At 35.9% G+C, this 19,079-nt stretch overlaps 1 protein-coding gene across 2 annotated transcripts; it reads left to right on the top strand.

Annotated features, from left to right (window-relative positions):
- Nucleotides 1–2,508: 2,508 nt before the first annotated feature.
- On the top strand, nucleotides 2,509–5,240 carry PHOX2 (Octicosapeptide/Phox/Bem1p (PB1) domain-containing protein / tetratricopeptide repeat (TPR)-containing protein). Of its 2 annotated transcripts, none has more exons than XM_078995203.1 (2): nucleotides 2,509–2,707; nucleotides 2,817–5,240. In XM_078995203.1, exon 2 carries the CDS (start codon nucleotides 2,826–2,828, stop codon nucleotides 5,100–5,102), a length of 2,277 nt encoding a protein of 758 aa, XP_078851329.1. In that variant the 5' UTR covers nucleotides 2,509–2,707; nucleotides 2,817–2,825; the 3' UTR covers nucleotides 5,103–5,240. The 2 variants fall into 2 exon arrangements, with proteins under 2 accessions (XP_078851329.1, XP_078851324.1); XM_078995198.1 differs by having other exon boundaries at nucleotides 2,799–5,240.
- Nucleotides 5,241–19,079: the final 13,839 nt, after the last annotated feature.

Below are 19,079 nucleotides of genomic sequence, written 5' to 3'. Positions count from 1 at the left end.
TACGTATATGTACTGTGGTATATGGTATTTTGGGGAACTCACTAAGCTCCATGCTTACCTAGTTTAATGTAAATGTTTTCCAGGTACTCATGTGAAGGGCAAGGTTCGACTGTACACATGCGCATTCACAACATGTTTCCACACATTGTAGTTATACTTTGATATATTTTAATAAATAAATAAAAGTTAGGTTAAAATCGGGACGTTACACATGGGCATCATATTTTCGTGACTTATCATACCTAGAAGGTGGATGACGAAATTATTTTCCTTCCTCCCCTCTCCTCTTGTATTTCTTGTATTCTAGGGTTTTAGGTGTGAACCATTAGAGGCGTTTATACTTTTGGCGCATGCTTTCCATGTAGCATTTGAAGAAATCAAGATTTATTATATTTGATTATACTAAAAGGTATGTTTTCTTACTAGTAATTTCGATTATAGTAGGATAAAAGTTTTGTTTCATAAAGTATGTTGATATTAATAGTGAAGAGCATAAGATCCTTTTAGGTTGCATATACCCATAAGTGTTATGTAAAATTCCGCAAGTACATTACTATGAACAATTAAATATCCTCCTACATTTTGTTCCTACTTATCTTCCTATTCCTAAAAAATAACGACATGTATAATCCACTAATTCTCTCTTGTAATCTCTTTTCATGATAACCTAAAAACCCCAATAGTAAGTAGAGTCCACCATGAAGCCACGTTCTTCCATATTCCTCTTTGTGATTGAGCACTTAGTGAAGACATAGATTTTGTCCTTGACATAGTTGTTACCCTACTTACAAGTAGGCGATACACTAGTTCTAAACTTCAAAAGGTCAAACAAAGTTGGAGATCTTCCATAAATAGTCACGCATGCCACAATATTTAGCTTCCTTGAAACTAACTTATTCCACTTCTATAATCCTTCAGAATACGGTAATTGGATGTCGTATATATGTTTCCTTAAAGAGGAGATCGAGTAGGATCCATATTTATCTAGACTCCAATGTCATTAATCTACCACCCCATCAAACTTGATTTTCTCACATGATTTTGACAAGTTTAAAGTTCATTAAGAGTTCTTATGTGTGTAATGTGTATAGATCATCACACCAATTCCATTGTATGTTTTCCAGTAAGTTGTAATTACTTAGTGATTTTGAAATCAAGATCGAAATCTATTGCAAACAACATAGGGGTATTATTGTGTTGGATTAGGTATCTAATCCCATAACAATAATTGGTATGTACTTGATTTGATAGTAGCATGAGCCTTTTTGGTTGCCTTCACCAGAGCAACTTGACAAGATAACTTTTGGAGAAAGAGGTTAATATATGATTTATTAATATACTATAAGAATAATATATTAATTGAGAAATCATATTACTTAACTAGTATTAATTAGAAATTAATTTGGAATTAATTTTGGGATTAAAGGAACTGATTAAAAGAACAGGGACTGATATTGCAAATCATTGATAGTTGCAAATTAGGTTGTTGGATTACCATGGAATGGGTTGGACGAAATCTATAGGAGGCCCTATAGAGATTTCGTCAAAGGCCTTCTACAAGGTATCCATGGACTGCTTAAGGCTTAAGCAATCAGATTAGGGTTTCCACCTTGAAACCCTAGCAGCCACAAGTATATGAAGGCCCCTAGACCTCTTGAAATCGGCCACTGCTTCATAAGGAGAAACCCTAGCCGATTTCTGCCCTCTCTCTCACTCATCCTTTACTTTTGGTGTTTGTGATTCCATTAGAGGTGCAACACGTGAGACACTCAAGCTTTCAAGAGTCAAGATCATCCGTGGATTACTTGTTGTTACTAGATAACAAGAAAGGTAAATTCTTAAACCCTAGTTTTACATGGATCTCGAATTTTATATGCTAAATTAGGGTTATTGCTTTGGAAATCTTATTTGCATGTATAACTTGAGAATAATCTAAATCCAAAGGAAGTAGGGTTGCATGTACACATAAGGATATAGATATGCTCAAAACCCATCATATTAGGGGTATTATGAGGCGAGAAATACACAATTAAACCAAATGTCAGACCAAAGACCAAAAACGTTGATGAGAGGCAGATATGATTGACAGGTTGATTTTTTTGAATTGTAATGTTATCCTTAAACGAAATGTTAGACAATTTTGGATTTTTCCCTAACATTGTCTCCGTTTATATACAATTTAAAACAATAACCAATTATGTCATGTACAGTTAAAGCGACAATAACCAATTTTGTACATAAAAGTTATTTTCTTACACATATAACTTATAATCCTTCTAGCCTAGGTGCACCACTTGGTACCAATGACTTTTTATGGGTCTAAAGGACCATAAATAAAATGGCAAAAGCTTTTTATATTGCAAATGAAAATGCAAATACAAAGTTGAGGGACAAAACATACGTGACGAAGAAGTAGAGGGACGATTATGTAATTACTCAAATCAAAGTAATGGAGCCCCAAACAATGTTGCGGAAAACCATTATATAAAACAAGTAGGCCCCCCCATTCTCCAATTGATATTCTAGCTCATCAGGCACTGCTATCTAGGGTTTCGAGTTCAACCGGAAGAACCTCCCTAAAACCCCCCAAAATCCTATCTTTTTAACTCTTGAATCTTCAATTTCCATCAAGAAGATTCAATTTCGTGCAAAACGATCTCATTCGCTTTAATCGGCTCGAAAAGGAGTGTACTTCGTCAAGAGCTAGGTAAATTTATCTCTAATATCTCAATTTCACGAATTAATTTATCATCTAGCATTCTGCAAGTTAGACAGTTCGTCATTTCAGTTCGATTTAGATTAAATACAGTTTTTAGTCAGAAAAAATGGGGAAATCTGGAGGTAGGAAGAAGAAGGGTGGCGTTGTCAATCAAAATCAAAACCCTAGTCAAACCGAGAGTCAAGTGTCGGGAGTTAACACCAAACCGTCATCAATAACACCTAATGGCGGTGTTGGTATCGATTTAGATCCAACTATTTTCTTAAAGAGAGCTCACGAGCTTAAAGAAGAAGGCAACAAGAGGTTTCAATCAAGAGACTTCGTGGGTGCACTTGAACAATACGAGAACGCTCTTAAACTCACCCCAAAAACCCACCCAGATCGAGCAGTGTACCACAGCAATAAAGCCGCGTGTTTGATGCAAATGAAGCCCATAGATTACAAAACTGTGATCTCCGAGTGCTCCATGGCACTTCAAGTTCAACCCCAATATGTTCGAGCCTTGCTTCGTAGGGCTCGAGCTTTTGAGGCTGTAGGTAAGTATGAAATGGCAATGTTGGATGTCCAAACACTCTTAGGAGCCGAGCCAAATCATCGCGATGCTTTGGAAATTGCCCGAAGACTGCGGGCCCCAATCATTGGGGCTCGCCAGGAGGCCCAACAGGACCTCCATAGCCGCCCTTCACCGGCAGCTTTAGGGGCTTCCGCCATCCGCGGAGCCCCGATTGCTGGACTCGGGCCCTGTCTGCCCGCCCGTCCAGTTCCAAAAAAGACCGGCACCGCCCCTTCTGTTCCGGTCAGTGTTCCCAACAATAAGACTTATCCGGTCCCACCTATTGAGATTGATCCCGAGGTCAAAACCACCCAAATGCCAAAGCTTGTTTTGAAGCCTTCAAATGGTGGTTCCAATAAACCTACTGCTAATGGTGATAAGGATACCCAAAAGGAAAAGGTTGTGTTATCTTCAAAACTGCAAGCTTTAGAGGTTGCAATTCAATGGAGACCTTTGAAACTTGTGTATGATCACGATATACGTCTCGCCCAAATGCCAGTGAATTGTAACTTCAAAGTTTTGAGAGAGATTGTGAGCAAAAGGTTTCCATCTTCCAAATCTGTTTTGATTAAATACAAAGATGATGATGGAGATTTGGTGACTATAACATGTACCCGTGAGCTCAGATTGGCTGAATCGATTGCAGATGGCCTTGTTCTTCCTGATAAAGAACCCGATACTGAAAAATTCGACTTATTTGGGGTTTTGAAATTGCATATTGTCGAGGTTACCCCTGAGCAGGAGCCACCATTGTTAGAAGAAGTAGAAGAAGAAGAAGTGGAAGAAGAAAAGCCGGTTGAGATCGAGAGTATTGAAGTGGAAAACAACGGGTCCCATTCCAATTCCGAAAGTGAACAAAAACCGGAAAAGGAAGCCGAAAAAATACCCGAGGATCCGGAGTTGAAAGAAGTTGAAATGGACGATTGGTTGTTTGAATTCGCTCAGTTATTCCGAACCCACGTCGGAATCGACCCGGATGCTCATATCGACTTACACGAGATCGGAATGGAATTGTGTTCCGAAGCTCTGGAAGAAACCGTAACAAGTGAAGAAGCTCAAACCCTCTTCGACAAAGCGGCTTCAAAGTTCCAAGAAGTGGCGGCTTTGGCTTTTTTCAATTGGGGAAACGTTCACATGTGTGCAGCCCGGAAACGGATTCCGATCGATGATTCCGGGGATCAAGAAACAGTGTCCACACGCCTTCAAGCAGCATACGAATGGGTGAAAGAGAAGTACACTTTAGCAAGAGAAAAATACGAAGAAGCATTGATGATAAAACCCGATTTTTACGAAGGGTTGCTCGCGTTAGGCCAACAACAATTCGAAATGGCAAAACTTTATTGGTCGTTTGTTGTTGCAAAAAAAGATGATTTGTCAAAGTGGGACCCGACTGAAACGATTAAGCTTTTCGATAGTGCTGAAGAGAAGATGAAATCCGCAACCGAAATGTGGGAGAAGCTTGAAGAACAAAGAGCTAAAGAAGCTAAAGATCCGAATTTTGTCAGCAAGAAAGAAGAATCTTTGAAGAAGAAGTCAAAGAGTGGTGGTGAAGAAAAAGTCAACAGTGATGAGGCGGCAGAACAGGCGGCTGTTATGAGGTCTCAGATACATCTTTTTTGGGGGAATATGCTTTTCGAAAGATCTCAAGTTGAGTGTAAATTGGGTTTGACCGGTTGGAAGGAAAATTTGGACACTGCGGTTGACCGGTTTAAGCTTGCGGGTGCATCTGAGGTTGACATTGCAACTGTTTTGAAGAATCATTGTTCCAATGCAGAAACTGACGACAAAAAGGCGAAAGATTTAATTTCAGATGTTGCTGATCAATCTTAAAAAAAAAAAAAGGTATGATTTTTGTTCTTTGATGCGACAATTTTCGTGTTTTTTTTTTTCTTTTTTTTGTTGTGTTTAACTGTTTATGATGTTAGATTTGAGATGGGTTTGTGAACGAAAGAACAATTTGGTGGCTAAGTGTTTTGGTTTTGATTTTTTTTCTTTAAAATTTTTTCTTTTGGATCATAAGTTTTAGGTGATGCTAATTGTTTTTGACCTAAAACTTTTAGTGACAAGATACTAGGTTTGCAATTAAATGTTTTATGATGTCGTTGTCAATTTACCATATCTTCGGTTGTTTTTTGTATTGTTGAAGGGTATTTTAGACATTTGACTTAGAAATAACGATGAACGAATTTATTTTGTTAGTGTTAAACAGTTGAAGGGTATTTTAGATCTTGTGAAAGACTTCACTTCAATAAGTTGTGTTTGACGTATTTGTTTTGATAATATAATTTATTATAACTTATAACTAGAATAAAGTTGTTAGAATTAACAAAGATTACTTTAGTAATCAATAAAGCTCGAGATTTGCAAAATGTGGATTTTGTAAACTCTACGTTTACACCAACATGTTAAATTCCAGACACAAGATTTAAGAGATTAAGATAATCTCTTAAATATTCAAGTCAAGTCTCATAATCTGAATTTGAGACATGCTCAACTACAATAATATCGGTAATATACATAAGTTTATATGCCTTAAAAAGATAACTCAACCATGGTTAGAGTTGTTCCCTAAAATAACATATATGGCTGTGATATTGATATAGACCCAAATTATCAATTAGATAACCATATGAATCGTTAAAAAAAATTGTGAATTCATAAGGTTATTTTTGTTATTAAATATATGCTATTTTTAGTTGCGAATTTACAAGTATATTCAAACTCGTGAATTTCGAAGGATTTTTTTCGCGAGCATTTACTTTGTTCATGAGCACAACATTAGTAAAATAAAAAATATCTGAAAAACGAATAACAATATTTTTCTTATAAATATGGAATTCAAAAGTAGAAAAAAAAAAAATTCACTGTCTTTTATTAGATTTTGAACCTACAGCCTAAACACTACAAACCATGCATCTTGTTCATTTCGACTAGACATTTTTTTTTTCAAGAAATATTTATTTTATGCAAATTTAAGGATTTCCGGTTCACGAATTATTATTTTATTTGTGGCTAAAATATTCACCGGTTTTTGTTATAAAAAGATTTTTAGGGCAGAAAAAATGTTCTCGCGAATTTGTGGATTTCTTTTAAAGTGGCAATATAGACATATATCAGACTTAAATAATACTTAAATAATATTATTTTAGCGAATAACTCTACTTGGTTTTGGCTGTGCTAGTTTAGTGGGCCAATCTAGATTTTCCTTCACGTAAGTTGGTTTTTATTTTATATGATTATCTTATTTGATTTCCTCTATGTCCGGAACACGTACCCTTGAAGTAATACATATTCTAAAAGCAACATTCACAATCACATTTTCCTAATTTCAAAGTTGTGAAGTGATAAACTAGAAAACGAATGAAAATAAATAAATAAATAAATAAAAATAATAAAACCTCAATGTAACATCTGTTGTCATCAAAACCATATTTCTAACCTTCAACGACACTTACAATACAAGAACAAATTTGAGCAAACCTCATGAAAAACCTCAAGTATAACACTATGAAATTCCTCTGAATTCATCGATACGTAACAATTCAAAAGCCGGCGTAAATCTTTAGGTTCCGAAATCCGATTCGCCGTGATCATCTCCATCATCGATTCCCGAAAATCTTCTCTAAAATTATACGAGGATTTCTCCATAGCGACCATCACAAACAGTTTGTTACTGTTATTATTATTACTACTGCTATTGTTATTGATATTGTTATTACTGTAACCGATATTGTTACTGCTTTCTCTTACCTTTCTCCTCCTCTCTTCATATCTTCTTTCTTGCCTTTCTCGGATTATTTGGTCTAATCTTTCTTGAACCATGGCGTGTGCGAGGCTAGAGACAGTGGGGAAGCGCTCAGATTTCCCACTTTCGGTTTCCTCGGAAGAAGAAGAAACACTAAACCGACAATTGCAACAAAATCTCTTGCATCCTTTATATGGAAGTTTTTGCTTCTTGTGAAGGCCTTTAGAGGATTGCATTTTGATAGAGGAGATGTTTTCAAAAAAGATATATTTAAGGCAAGTGACCAAGTCATCAAAAGCAAAAAGAAAAAGGTCAAGTAGGAGATTTCATGATTGTGTCACTAAGTATTCATTGAATCAACCAATCACTACATAATCTTGTACCTTTATTAATTAATGTTGGAGTGTGATAGACCATGGTGAAATTACTTAACAACTAAACGATTCTTTATGACTTCAAACTTAATTTTAACCAAAAAAATTTATTCTTGCAGTTGTTCTTTGCAATTCATTACTTCAGAATTCTTATTTAGGATCAAAATGATCCTTGATTTGAACGAACAATATAAGTTGTTTGTAATAAAAATGATTATTGAGATAAATGTAAAATTACATAATTGCCCCTTAAAACACATGATCATAGAGGGGATAGACTTATGATAAGTTATATCTAGGCACATATGTCACATGAGTACTGCCTCTCAATTGAAAAACCCTAATCTAACACACCACATGCCCTCATCATTGATGAACTTAACACTAATTCTGCATCTCACCCTCTGCCAAACAATCCCTTTTGATCAATTTTTTTATTACTCTTTTCGTATTTGAAAAATGGCAACGTGTTTGATGAGCTGCTGACATGGCAACAGCAGCATCGCTCCTTAAGAAAAAGTTTATAACTTTGCAGGGTACTTTACTTTTAATATGCTCTTCTACTTAACAATGGGTACAGAATGATTAAAACTAAGTTACTTTAATCAATACAAGATATATAATATTATCTCCATTAAAGATTAATTAACCTCCAAAATCAACTTTTGTCGGGGTTTTTGGATAAATGCAAGACTAGTATGTGCTGTTTTTAGGTGCTCCCCAAGTTCCCCCTCACTCTTGCTTGCTTGATCCCAAGTTCCTAATCATGATAAGAATCACAAGAGGATTGTACAACTAGATAGAATCTCCTCTTTAAAGATTTCTTGTTTCCAAATCTAATCTGCTTGCTCATTTAGACTGTGTTTGTTACACTGGATATGACCGAAGTACAAAATTTTTTTAGGGTTACTTTCAATGATAAAAATGACAAGGTCATTCTTGTCTTTGCACAAAATAAAGATTGAAAATGAGTTATGCCATACATTGTTCCACATTTTTTTACAAGACAAAAAATTGTAATTTTTGTCCCTTTTTAACATTTGTATCCAACTTTGTCCACATAGATGATCAATGCATGTCGAAACGGAGTCCAACCTATTTTGTTTTGTAATATAAACTAGTTCAAAGACCAAATAGCCCCTAAACTCATGTATAAAAAATGATTTATGGAACAATGGAAGTACTTTTTAGACATTTAAGAACACTTAGGATTCTACTTTTTAAGTTAATTTAATACCCATGTGTTGTGATTTTATCCACTAGCGCGCACTTTTACTCCATAATACCACTAACAATGGATAAAATAACAAAACAAATACCAAATTATCTGTAATGAATATTTCTTTGAGGCATTTAATAGAACACCATCAATTATACCAATTTCCTTTATCTTTTATGCCATCAAGCAAATGGGATAAGAATAAAAAACACTACTTTTTAACTAACGGTGTCTAATATTTTTAGCATTTCCACAGACAATTCAAACAAGTAACGAATAACAAGGCATTTCATCGAACACCCAAATGTTAAAAAGATAGGAAATTTCTTCAGCACCAACAAATCAACAATGAATAATAATTCTAAATGCATGCTTGAAAGTTGAAACCCCTAATTACTTTTCTTCAATTTCTCAGCTTTTCCTTGAGATCGTGTTGATGTAGCTAGTTTGTAAATCCCAACAACCTTTAACAAAATTCTAAAAATTTAGAAGGAATTAGAAATCTGATTAAATGCGATGAATCAAAATATATAAATGTTGGATTACCAATGCGAGGAGGTGAAATGCTACCAATAAAAGCGTCATGAATGTTGACGTCTCAAGGATCCATGGCTGATGGCTTTGAATGCCCATTTTAAAGATCAACCTGATATTATGATCGTGTAACGAAAGATCTGGAAATTATAATATTTTCTCAAACGGTTTCTACATTTCATGTTTTGTATTTATTTTACTATTATCTTATCGTTCAAAAATAAATTATTTTGATAAAATTCTAAAACAATAACATGATATTTTATAAAATTTTATTTTTCATTTTATTTATATCAAATTGTTAAAATCGAGATCCTATGATCACTTGTGATCAAACCTTGATCAAAAGATTATAGTAAAAGAGGTTCATGGCCGAACCAGCATGGCCTCGCTCAAGCCAACGTCTTGGCCTAACCCAACAAGGCCAAGGGTCGAACGTGGTAGATCGAGCCAAGCATGGATGGACCAAGCAAAGTTGGACCTAAGCTAGGACAAAGCGAAAAAAAATTGGGTTGGAGGGTGTTGGAAAAACATGATTTTCTTAAACAATAAAATATGATTTTTAGTTGACTTTGGAGTTTGGACACATGAAAATCGAGATATTTATTGCCAATTTTAGTAATATTTAGTTGAATTTCATTCTCCTTGAAGAGAGTTTCGAAATTATATATTACATGTTGAAATTGAATTTAAGGTAAATGAGATATCGACTCAAAGTAAGGTTGTTGGAATGAAAAATTAGAAAATAGTAAAGGTACTTTGGAATCTGTTGTGTCTGTGTTACGTACCAAAAATAATGAGTAAAAATTTTCTTTTCGTAAACCCAACCCAACACATTCATTCATTCCAAAACACAATCAAAGTATAAAATGTATCGGATGGTCATAAGAGTACAAAACAATCATAATATGCGGAACACTGGTGGATGTTGTGTGATAATGTTGGACCCTTCCCTTTCGAACTAGAATTACCTGGAAACATTAAATCACAAAACCGTAAGAACAAAGCTTAGTGAGTTCCTCAAAATACCACATACACCATACATATAAACGGGCCCCGCCTAAACTACGTAACAGGCCCCGTCCAAATATTTGATCCCCACCCATATAGATCATGCATAATCGGGCCCTGCCCATGTAATCGGGCTTCGCCCATATAAACTTACAAACACATGCAAGATTCACAAAGACAGCTAGCATCCTACAACATAATCCAATGAGTCGGCATTGGTGTCTTCGACCCACGAGTACAATGAACAGACTCACCTAAGTCTGATGACAGATAATATCACATTCGGGGTGCTGATAACAGAACACCTCCACCTAATCGTAAACACGATAAAACCCAAATCAGAATATAGGTGAGAATCCATACTCAAAGGTCCTTATTCCAATATTACTCATACATGGTAAAATATCATTTTACCTTTATAAGACTAAATTTTCCATTTCCCCTTCCTATTGACCTAATATCCAAAATTGTCCAAAAACACTTTTTGAGGCTACTCCATGTAAGGATGAAAGTGAGTCCAAACCCGACCCGGATAGACCCAGAACCAAAAACCCGGAACCGGTTAACAGGATTTTATAGGACCGGAAACCGAATCGGTATATAAGAATCAGTTTCGGGTATGATACTGGATAAAGTGGGTCTAGAACCGTAAAACCTAGAAACATCAAAGTGGGTAGGGTGGATCCGGGTAAAGTGAGTTTAGAACCGAAAAACCCATAATTTTTTGGTAATTACTTGTTACTTAGTGGTTGAACTTTAAAATTTTCCATAATTATATCCCAACTTCGAGGGACTATAAGTTATTGAATGGAAACCCAAATTTGACAAAATTATAGTCTAAAATCATGTATAAACTCTGATATGTATATGTGTGTATATATATATATATATATATATATATATATATCACATATCTTAATATTTTAGCCTTTATTATCCTTATTTAGAACTAAAAGGTACTTATAACGTTAAAACTTATATTGCTAGAGTCGAAAAGATGTAAACGAAGACGGGAGTTTGGCTTAAAAGGAAAAAAGGATGAAGATGGTTGAAGGCAACCCACTACGCCCAATATAGTGGGGCTTACGCCCAGCGTACTGGTGAGATGAAGACTACGCCCAGCGTAGATAGACTTACACCCAACGTACTGGTGTTGGAGTCCGGAATTCTAATCGTGATGAGTTTCTTAGTACGCCCACCGTACACCGACTTACGCCCAATGTACGTAAGTCGGTTCCAAGGTATATAGAAAGTGATTTTAGGCTAACCAGAAAAAAAAAATCAACTAGCATTAATCCTTAGTTGACAAATAACTCATATTTGGCCGTTTTGAGGGTCTAGAAGGTGGCCGGCAGGCCGTTAAGCTGACACGAGCAAGAATCTAAGGGATTAGAGAGCGGATTCATGTCGGTAATCATGTGGTTTGTTCTCGTGACCATCTTTAGCATTCTATTGTGATGCTACTATGTGTTTACTTTCTGATTTAGGTGAAAAAGCCTTTTACTTTGTGTTTATTATTGAATGAACCTTAAATTATGGTTTAATTGCTATTTGGATTATTTGGTCTTATTCAATTTATTTTATCAAGTTTGATTGAAGATCCATATGCATTAAAGATCGTTACTTTGTTCCCTATTGTTGAATTGATATAGTTTAGATGACCATCTAACTGTGTTAATTTGAATCATGGTTGTCCAGTGACCACTGGTGATTATGACTAGTGTTTTGACCGAAACCTAGGGTTAGGAAATAAAGTTGTGAACTTTAATCTGTGTGCATGAGTAGAATGACCGTTCTCTGCATGATTTAACTCCTAAGACCATTAGGGTTAAATAAGATCAAATCTTGCTTAATACGAAATGAATACAAATTTGCATTATTGTTTGTTCACCTGATCAATGAATTAACAATTATGTTGAAATCAAAGGATTAGTAGTCGTGACCATGACACTAGTCATATTATGAATCGTTGAATAATGAACAAATATCCATTATATTAGTAGTTAACCATTAATTTGAGGTGTAATTTATCTAAACCGAAGTACCTAAAGAGATTTGTCTTCTAGTCAGTTTATCGATATTTTATGTTAAGTGGTATTTGAGTATGTAATAAAATATTTCTTTATTATTTTTGTGTGTTTTATGTAACTTATAATCAAACACTTCAAATTAGTTCACCACCATTCCCTTAGTGTTCGAAACTTGTTCTTACCACAACAATACTATTATACGATTATGTCCAGTGCCTAGTGTGTGTTAGTTTGGTTGCGATAAATTTAGTTTTATAAACTTAAAACTTGAGCAATATATATATATATATATATATATATATATATATATATATATATATATATAAAATCACACATCAAGTATTTGGCGACGTTGCCGAGGAACGGTGTGCAATTAATTTGGTTTATTTGGTTATTCATTATTTGTTTTTCGTTTTTATTTTTGTTATTTTTATTTTTGTTGATAACGTGTCACTTGTCAGAAAAGTTGTGGCTGTTATTTGCAGAAATTAAATTTTTTGAAGTCCCCAATTAAATCAGTTGGAAAAAGAAAATTAAAATGGGCAACAGGAAATTAAATTCACCATATATATGCCCAGCGTAATTGGCATTACGCCATGCATATGCAACAGATGATCGTGGCCAAATTTTTCTCGGTATTACAGTTACGCCCAACGTACCTACTAATTACGCGTAGCGTAACTAGGTCAAACCATGTACTTTCAGCATACTACTTTTTACGCCCAACATAACTTTGTCAGGTTATATCCTCTTTTCGCTGACTTCTTTTTCCTCATTCAACCTATTTCACACATAAGTTGTTCCGTCTACTACTTCACAAAAAGTCTCGATTTGGCTTATTTTCTTGTAAAATTCGACACAAAGATTGTGTCTCGAAGGAATCCACGAAGAAATCAACCCGAGGAAATCATTGATCACCGTTTCTTGCAATTCCCACAAAGTCTTAACAAAGAAAATCATGGCAAATATTTGAACAACCTAAGTTTACTGCTCACGAAAGAGATTGACATCGCACCTTCATTCAACTGGGGGTTGGCATCCCAGACTGGACTGGACGAATTGATCCGCAATTTTTTGCAATACACCTACGTGGACGTGAGTGGTGTGTCATTGTTTGTATGTTGAGGATGGGACATACTGTTCAGGGTTATGGAATCTGTTTATTGGGAATTTTTGCTAGAGTTCTATTCTATAGTTTCCTATGACCCTAGGAAGGCCCCGATGACAGGACAACTTTTTCCTTTCAACTTGGTGGTGTGAGTAGGGAATGCAGCGCGATTGAGCTTGTCGTTAGAGTAAGGATTTATACTGAGAATGAGATGAGGAGTGTCCACTTCCTGGAATTCCTTGTTGATTGTGTACGAGATGGCCGGATGACTACAACGAAAATAATTTATGGGCTGAGATTACTGGGGGAGATTATGTGACATCCCCAAAAATCTCGGCCAGAAAAGACCGATTTTTCATTTATGCTTTTAAAATAGTTTTAGAGTAAATCCTTTTGATTTGAAAAAGTTGCGGAATTTGTTCCCAAAAACAAAACGTGATAAAATAATATTTACCAAAGCATTTCATAAAAGAAATGTATTTTCATTATATAATCAAAACTCGGGATGTCATGTTCCGATACAGACCATAAAGCATAAACGATAACATTACAAGTCATTCAACAAATATATACATATACAGACTTGTAAACAAAACAACTTGATGATTCATCCATCTTATGCCCTTGTGCCACTTCCTGTAATACAAATCAACTGAGTGGGTGAGGCTTAGGAGCTTGGTGAGCATATAAGGTTTTCAACCCACAATAAATGATTAAATTAATTTTCATCAACCAACAATAACCCAATTACCCATTCCCGTTATTGTCACTTTACGTACCCAAAATAACTAACACAAGGGACCTAGTCTAAGAATAGTTCATTAGGGCAACAACACATGCATTCGGAGGTTTCCCGGTAATATATGTCAAATAAGGCAACCATGAGGGGGATGGAGTACAACGAATGAACACCCAAGTTCATTAATGTAACGCCCGGGTTTCAGGGCTAAGCATTTTTGTCAATGTAATAGTCTAGGTCAACTATTGTAACTCTTTTTGAAGTAATAAATATGAAATATTTGAGTATTATGTGAATTATGTGTGTTTATGTGTTTATTATTTAATTATAAATGTCTAATTAATAAAGAATAAAAATGAGCGTCAAAATTAAAGTGTGAGATAATCCCGATATCTCTACATAAAGTTGTAGAATATGTCTCAAGGTTTCCGTACATATAAAGAATGCCGAAATCCGAGCTATAACGAAGAAGTTATGACCCGCCGAAGTTTTACGGCAAAACCGGCACGACACCGGAAGACGTAAATAGTGAATTTACGATAGAAGACTTTTTAGCCTTAGCAATCTAAACAAAAGTCGTATAATATGTTAAACTAAGAACATCAATAAAAATAACGCCCAAATCTGACTTCGTATGAAGAAGTTATGATTTTTCTAAGATTCGGCTTAGCAGTGCACAGCCCGAAACTCGAATTTTAGTTCGAGCGGTTTTTGGCTTATGCGACCTAAATGAGAGTTGAAGATCTCATTCATAGGAACTCAACGGTAAAAAGGCAGACGAAAACAGAGTCCGTATGAAGGAGTTATGAACTCTTCGCGGTCATTTAACAGTCTAAACGCCTCCTACTGTTAAATTTGAGACCGGTCGAGAATTTTCCAACGGAGTCTAAACGAAAGTTGTAGATCTTGATTTTACCTACGCATGGATATAAAGAACGTCGAAAACAGAGCTCGTATGCGAAAGTTATGATTTTTCTAAGTTTGAAGGCTGATACGCGATAGGGGGTGACGTGGCACCACCAGAATTGGACACGTGGCACCACCAGAAGGCCACCACATGGACCAACTCGACGAGTCATGACTCAGACTCGACGAGTCCATCAGAATCCTCCCCTATAAATAGAGGTGCCGGATTGTTGGATAAGGTGTCTAAGTCCATAACTTATTTGGTATATACTTGACCCGACCGGCATGGTCCATTTGGGTTGCATCTCATCCAAACTATTATGGATAATTTTATGAGAGTTATACACATATGTTTATTAATATATTATGAGTTATAATATATTAATATGAAGTTACGTTATTTAATTAGTTTTAGTCTTAAATTAATCATGGATTAATTTAGAGATTAAAAGGAATACTAATTAAATTATGGGCTATTTGTTTTATATAGTGTGGGCTAATACTCATTTGTTAATGGGCTAGGTTTATGTGGAAGTCCATGGATGATCCATGGAGCTTTTAACCCATGGATCCTTGGAAAAGGAAAAGACATGGGTTATTAGGGTTTCACCCTAACCATGCATACTATATAAGCATGCTTATGGAGCATGAAATGAGGCCTAAGAGAAAGCTAGTGATCTAGTGTGTGTGTGCATGTGTGTGGCTGATTTATACAAGGTGTATATACTCTCTCAAAGTTTTCCAAGAGTTTGTGGTGTTTGTGATTCCATTTGAGGCATTCACACTATTGGTGCTTGGCCCTCAAACTCCTAAGAACCCAACACACCAAAAGGTATGTAATCTCTTCTAACTCTTTTATGTTGAAATGTTCCCCATGCCATGTTAGATAGGTTATAAACCTTGGAAAATTATTATTTTGCATGTATTTAGACAAACATAGATCCAAGGTTTATTAGGGTTGCATGCACACTTAGGAAGTGTTAGATTGCTCAAAACCCAACACGGATTCCCTCATTTCCTCACCCCTCACCCCTCTTCTTTCTCTCTCTAAACTCTCTCTCTTTAAGCTCCCTAACTCCCCTAAAAGCCTAGGTAAACCCCCTAGCACCCGAAGGAAGCCCCGAGGCTCCCGGAGTCCCGAGAAAAGAGCCTTTCGGCTCGGGAACGCTACTCCAGCGAAGCCCGGTTTTCGAGAAAAACCCGCTGTAAGTGAGCTGTACCTATCCTATCTTTAGTTTACCTTATGTTTTAATATAGGAATGTTATTAGGTCCTTAAAATAATTATTTGGGCTATTATTATGAGTTATACTGAGTGTTATTAACGCTTATATAATAATAATAATAATAATAGTCAGATAACTAATTTGTCGCGGTTATCATTAGACTAAACCCTAGTGGTATCGATACTAGGTTTTATCGAAGGAATATCATTTTGAGAGTATCGAAGCGCTGTCCAAGTGCTGAGTCACCACCTAATCAGGTGAGTGCATAGTTACTTTCAACTTACACATAGATATGAAGTATTTTATATAAATTACGTGCTATGTGTGCATATTATCTGAATACTTGCTATCTATGCCAGATGAACGTTGTTATACATGTTTTCAATGATTTAAACTGTATATGTATTTTATATCTACGAAAATGTTAGGGTAAAACATGGGTAGATGTAATAGGTGATGTGTGATAAAATGATGAAAGGCCTCGATGTTGTTGTTGTTGATCCAGTCATCTAGCGGAGTATAGATGACGACCACGGACTCTTCTAGACAGTCCAGTGGAACACTAGCAGGCTTGCAACCTGTAAGTGTTGTGAACGATGTGTTCACCGGTGTACTCCATCCCCCACATGGTTGCCTATTAGGACATTTATTGCTGAGGAATCCCCTTAGCAGTAGTGTCCGTCCCGATGATGATCCTTAGGCTAGGTCCCTTATGATAGGTGTTTAGGGACGTAAAGTGAGGATAACGGGAACGGGTAATCGGGTTATTGTTGATTGATGAAATTAATAAACTTATTTATTGTGGGTTGAAAACCCTATGTGCTCACCAGGCTCCCAAGCTTGACCCACTCAGTTTTATGTATTACAGGTAGTGGCGCATGAGCATAGGTATGATGTTTTGGACGAGGGATTACGGATATAGGCCTGTAGATATGAAATAATGTAGTAAGGCTTATATTGTACTGTTTATACTTTTGATCTGTACGAACATGACATCCCGAGTCTTTTAATGAAATACATATATATGGAAATGCTTTTGATAAATCTTTATCATATTATTGTTTTGGGAAAAATTCCGCAACCCTTTTATTAAAAGATAATTCTGATTTTGAAATAAAGTATAAACAAAACCGGTCTTTTCTGGCTGTGATTTTGGGGATGTCACAATTAACACCTACAGGTGGCGAACCTGCTAGCGTTCCATAGGACTGTCTAGAAAATTATGTGGTCGTCATCTAAACTCCGCTATATGACTGAATCAAAAATAACAACGAGGCATCTCATCTGTTTATCACACAACTATCTACCCATGTTCTACCCGACATATTAGTAGATAAAAATTTATATTTTTATACATAGTTTAAAACCTGTATAGCATTCTCATTCAATACATATTCCAAACAACAGATGAGACACATACACATAACATGTATTTCATAGAGAATAAATCATATCTATGAGATAGAAGAAAGTGAATATGCATTCACACATATAACACAAAATATACACATAACACGTATTTCGTATAAAATACTTCATAATTATGCGTTAAAAGAAAGTAACCACACACTCACTTGATCAAAAGATGATCGGACAACACTACGGCTTGTAGAAGTAGTATTCTTCGGTAGATCTGGAAGATCTTCACAAAAAAACCGGACTCCTCACAGGCAGAGCTTCGGCTCGGGAATCGCACTTCTCAGGATCTTCAGGGCTTCGAGACTTGCTTTGGGGCTCGGGAATGATACCGGGGCTTCGGGATACTTCTGGCACGCAAAACGATGCAAAACGGGAGAGAGAAGAGAAAAAGAGCAAAGATATCGGCTGCCCTCACAAGCCTTTTATAGAGGTTGTGCCTCGCATTACGCTGGGCGTAATGCCCTTACGCGGGGCGTACTCCTCCGAAGTCGTCACTGCTTGCGTCATTGGAGCTTCGACGTCATCGCTTACGAACCCGGAGCACTCGAGTGGTACGCTAGGTGTACAACACTACGCTGGGCGTAGTGTTGATCGGAACGGTGACTCCTCCCCCTTCGGATATTATCCGAAATATATATATATATATATATATATATATATATATATATATATATATTATAATTATTTAATAAACTTCAAAAATTCATATCTTCATCATACGAACTCCGTTTTCGACGTTCTTTATATCCACGCGTAGGTGAGACTACGTTCTAAAACTTTTGTTTTGACTCCGTCGGCTAATCTTGACTTTATTTTTATTATTTATTTTTAGTAGGCCGGGACAGGAAAACTCTGTTATAAATTCATAACTTCTTCATCCGACGTCCGTTTTCGCCTATCCTTTTATCGTTTCACTACAATTAATGAGATCTTAGATTCTCGTTTATATTGTTTCGGCTAAAAACCGCTCGGTCTCAAATCGAGTATTCGAGTTGCATACTTCTAAGTCGAAACTTAGAAAAATCATAACTTCCTCATACGAAGTCAGATTTGGGCGTTCTTTTTATGCACGCTCTCGGTTTAATGAATTCTACGAATTTCGTTTAGATCATTACGGCTAAATATCGCGCTAACGTAAATTTCACGTTTTACGTCATTCAGCGTTGTCGGTTTTGTCGCGAAACTTCGATAGGTCCTAACTTCTTCGTTATAACTTGGATTTCAGCATTCTTTATATCTTCAGAATCCTTGTTTCAACCACTACATCTTTATGCGAAGATATCAAGCTTATCTCACACTTCAAATTTGATGCTTATTTTATTCTTAATTCATTAAATTATCATAATTAAGAAAATAAACACATAATCCACATAATTAACATAATACTAAAATATTTCATCAGTAATACTACAAAAAGAGTTACAAGGGTTAACCTAGACTATTACACCAATGATAATGCCTAGCCTGGAAACGCGGGGGTTACAGTTCTCTCCCCCTT

The sequence above is a fragment of the Lactuca saligna genome, chromosome 1 (assembly GCF_052625555.1).
Source record: "Lactuca saligna cultivar CGN05327 chromosome 1, ASM5262555v1, whole genome shotgun sequence".
NCBI lineage: Eukaryota > Viridiplantae > Streptophyta > Magnoliopsida > Asterales > Asteraceae > Lactuca > Lactuca saligna.
The sequence above is the reverse complement of the archived record's forward strand: the minus strand, read 5'-3'. Positions and strand labels throughout refer to the sequence as shown.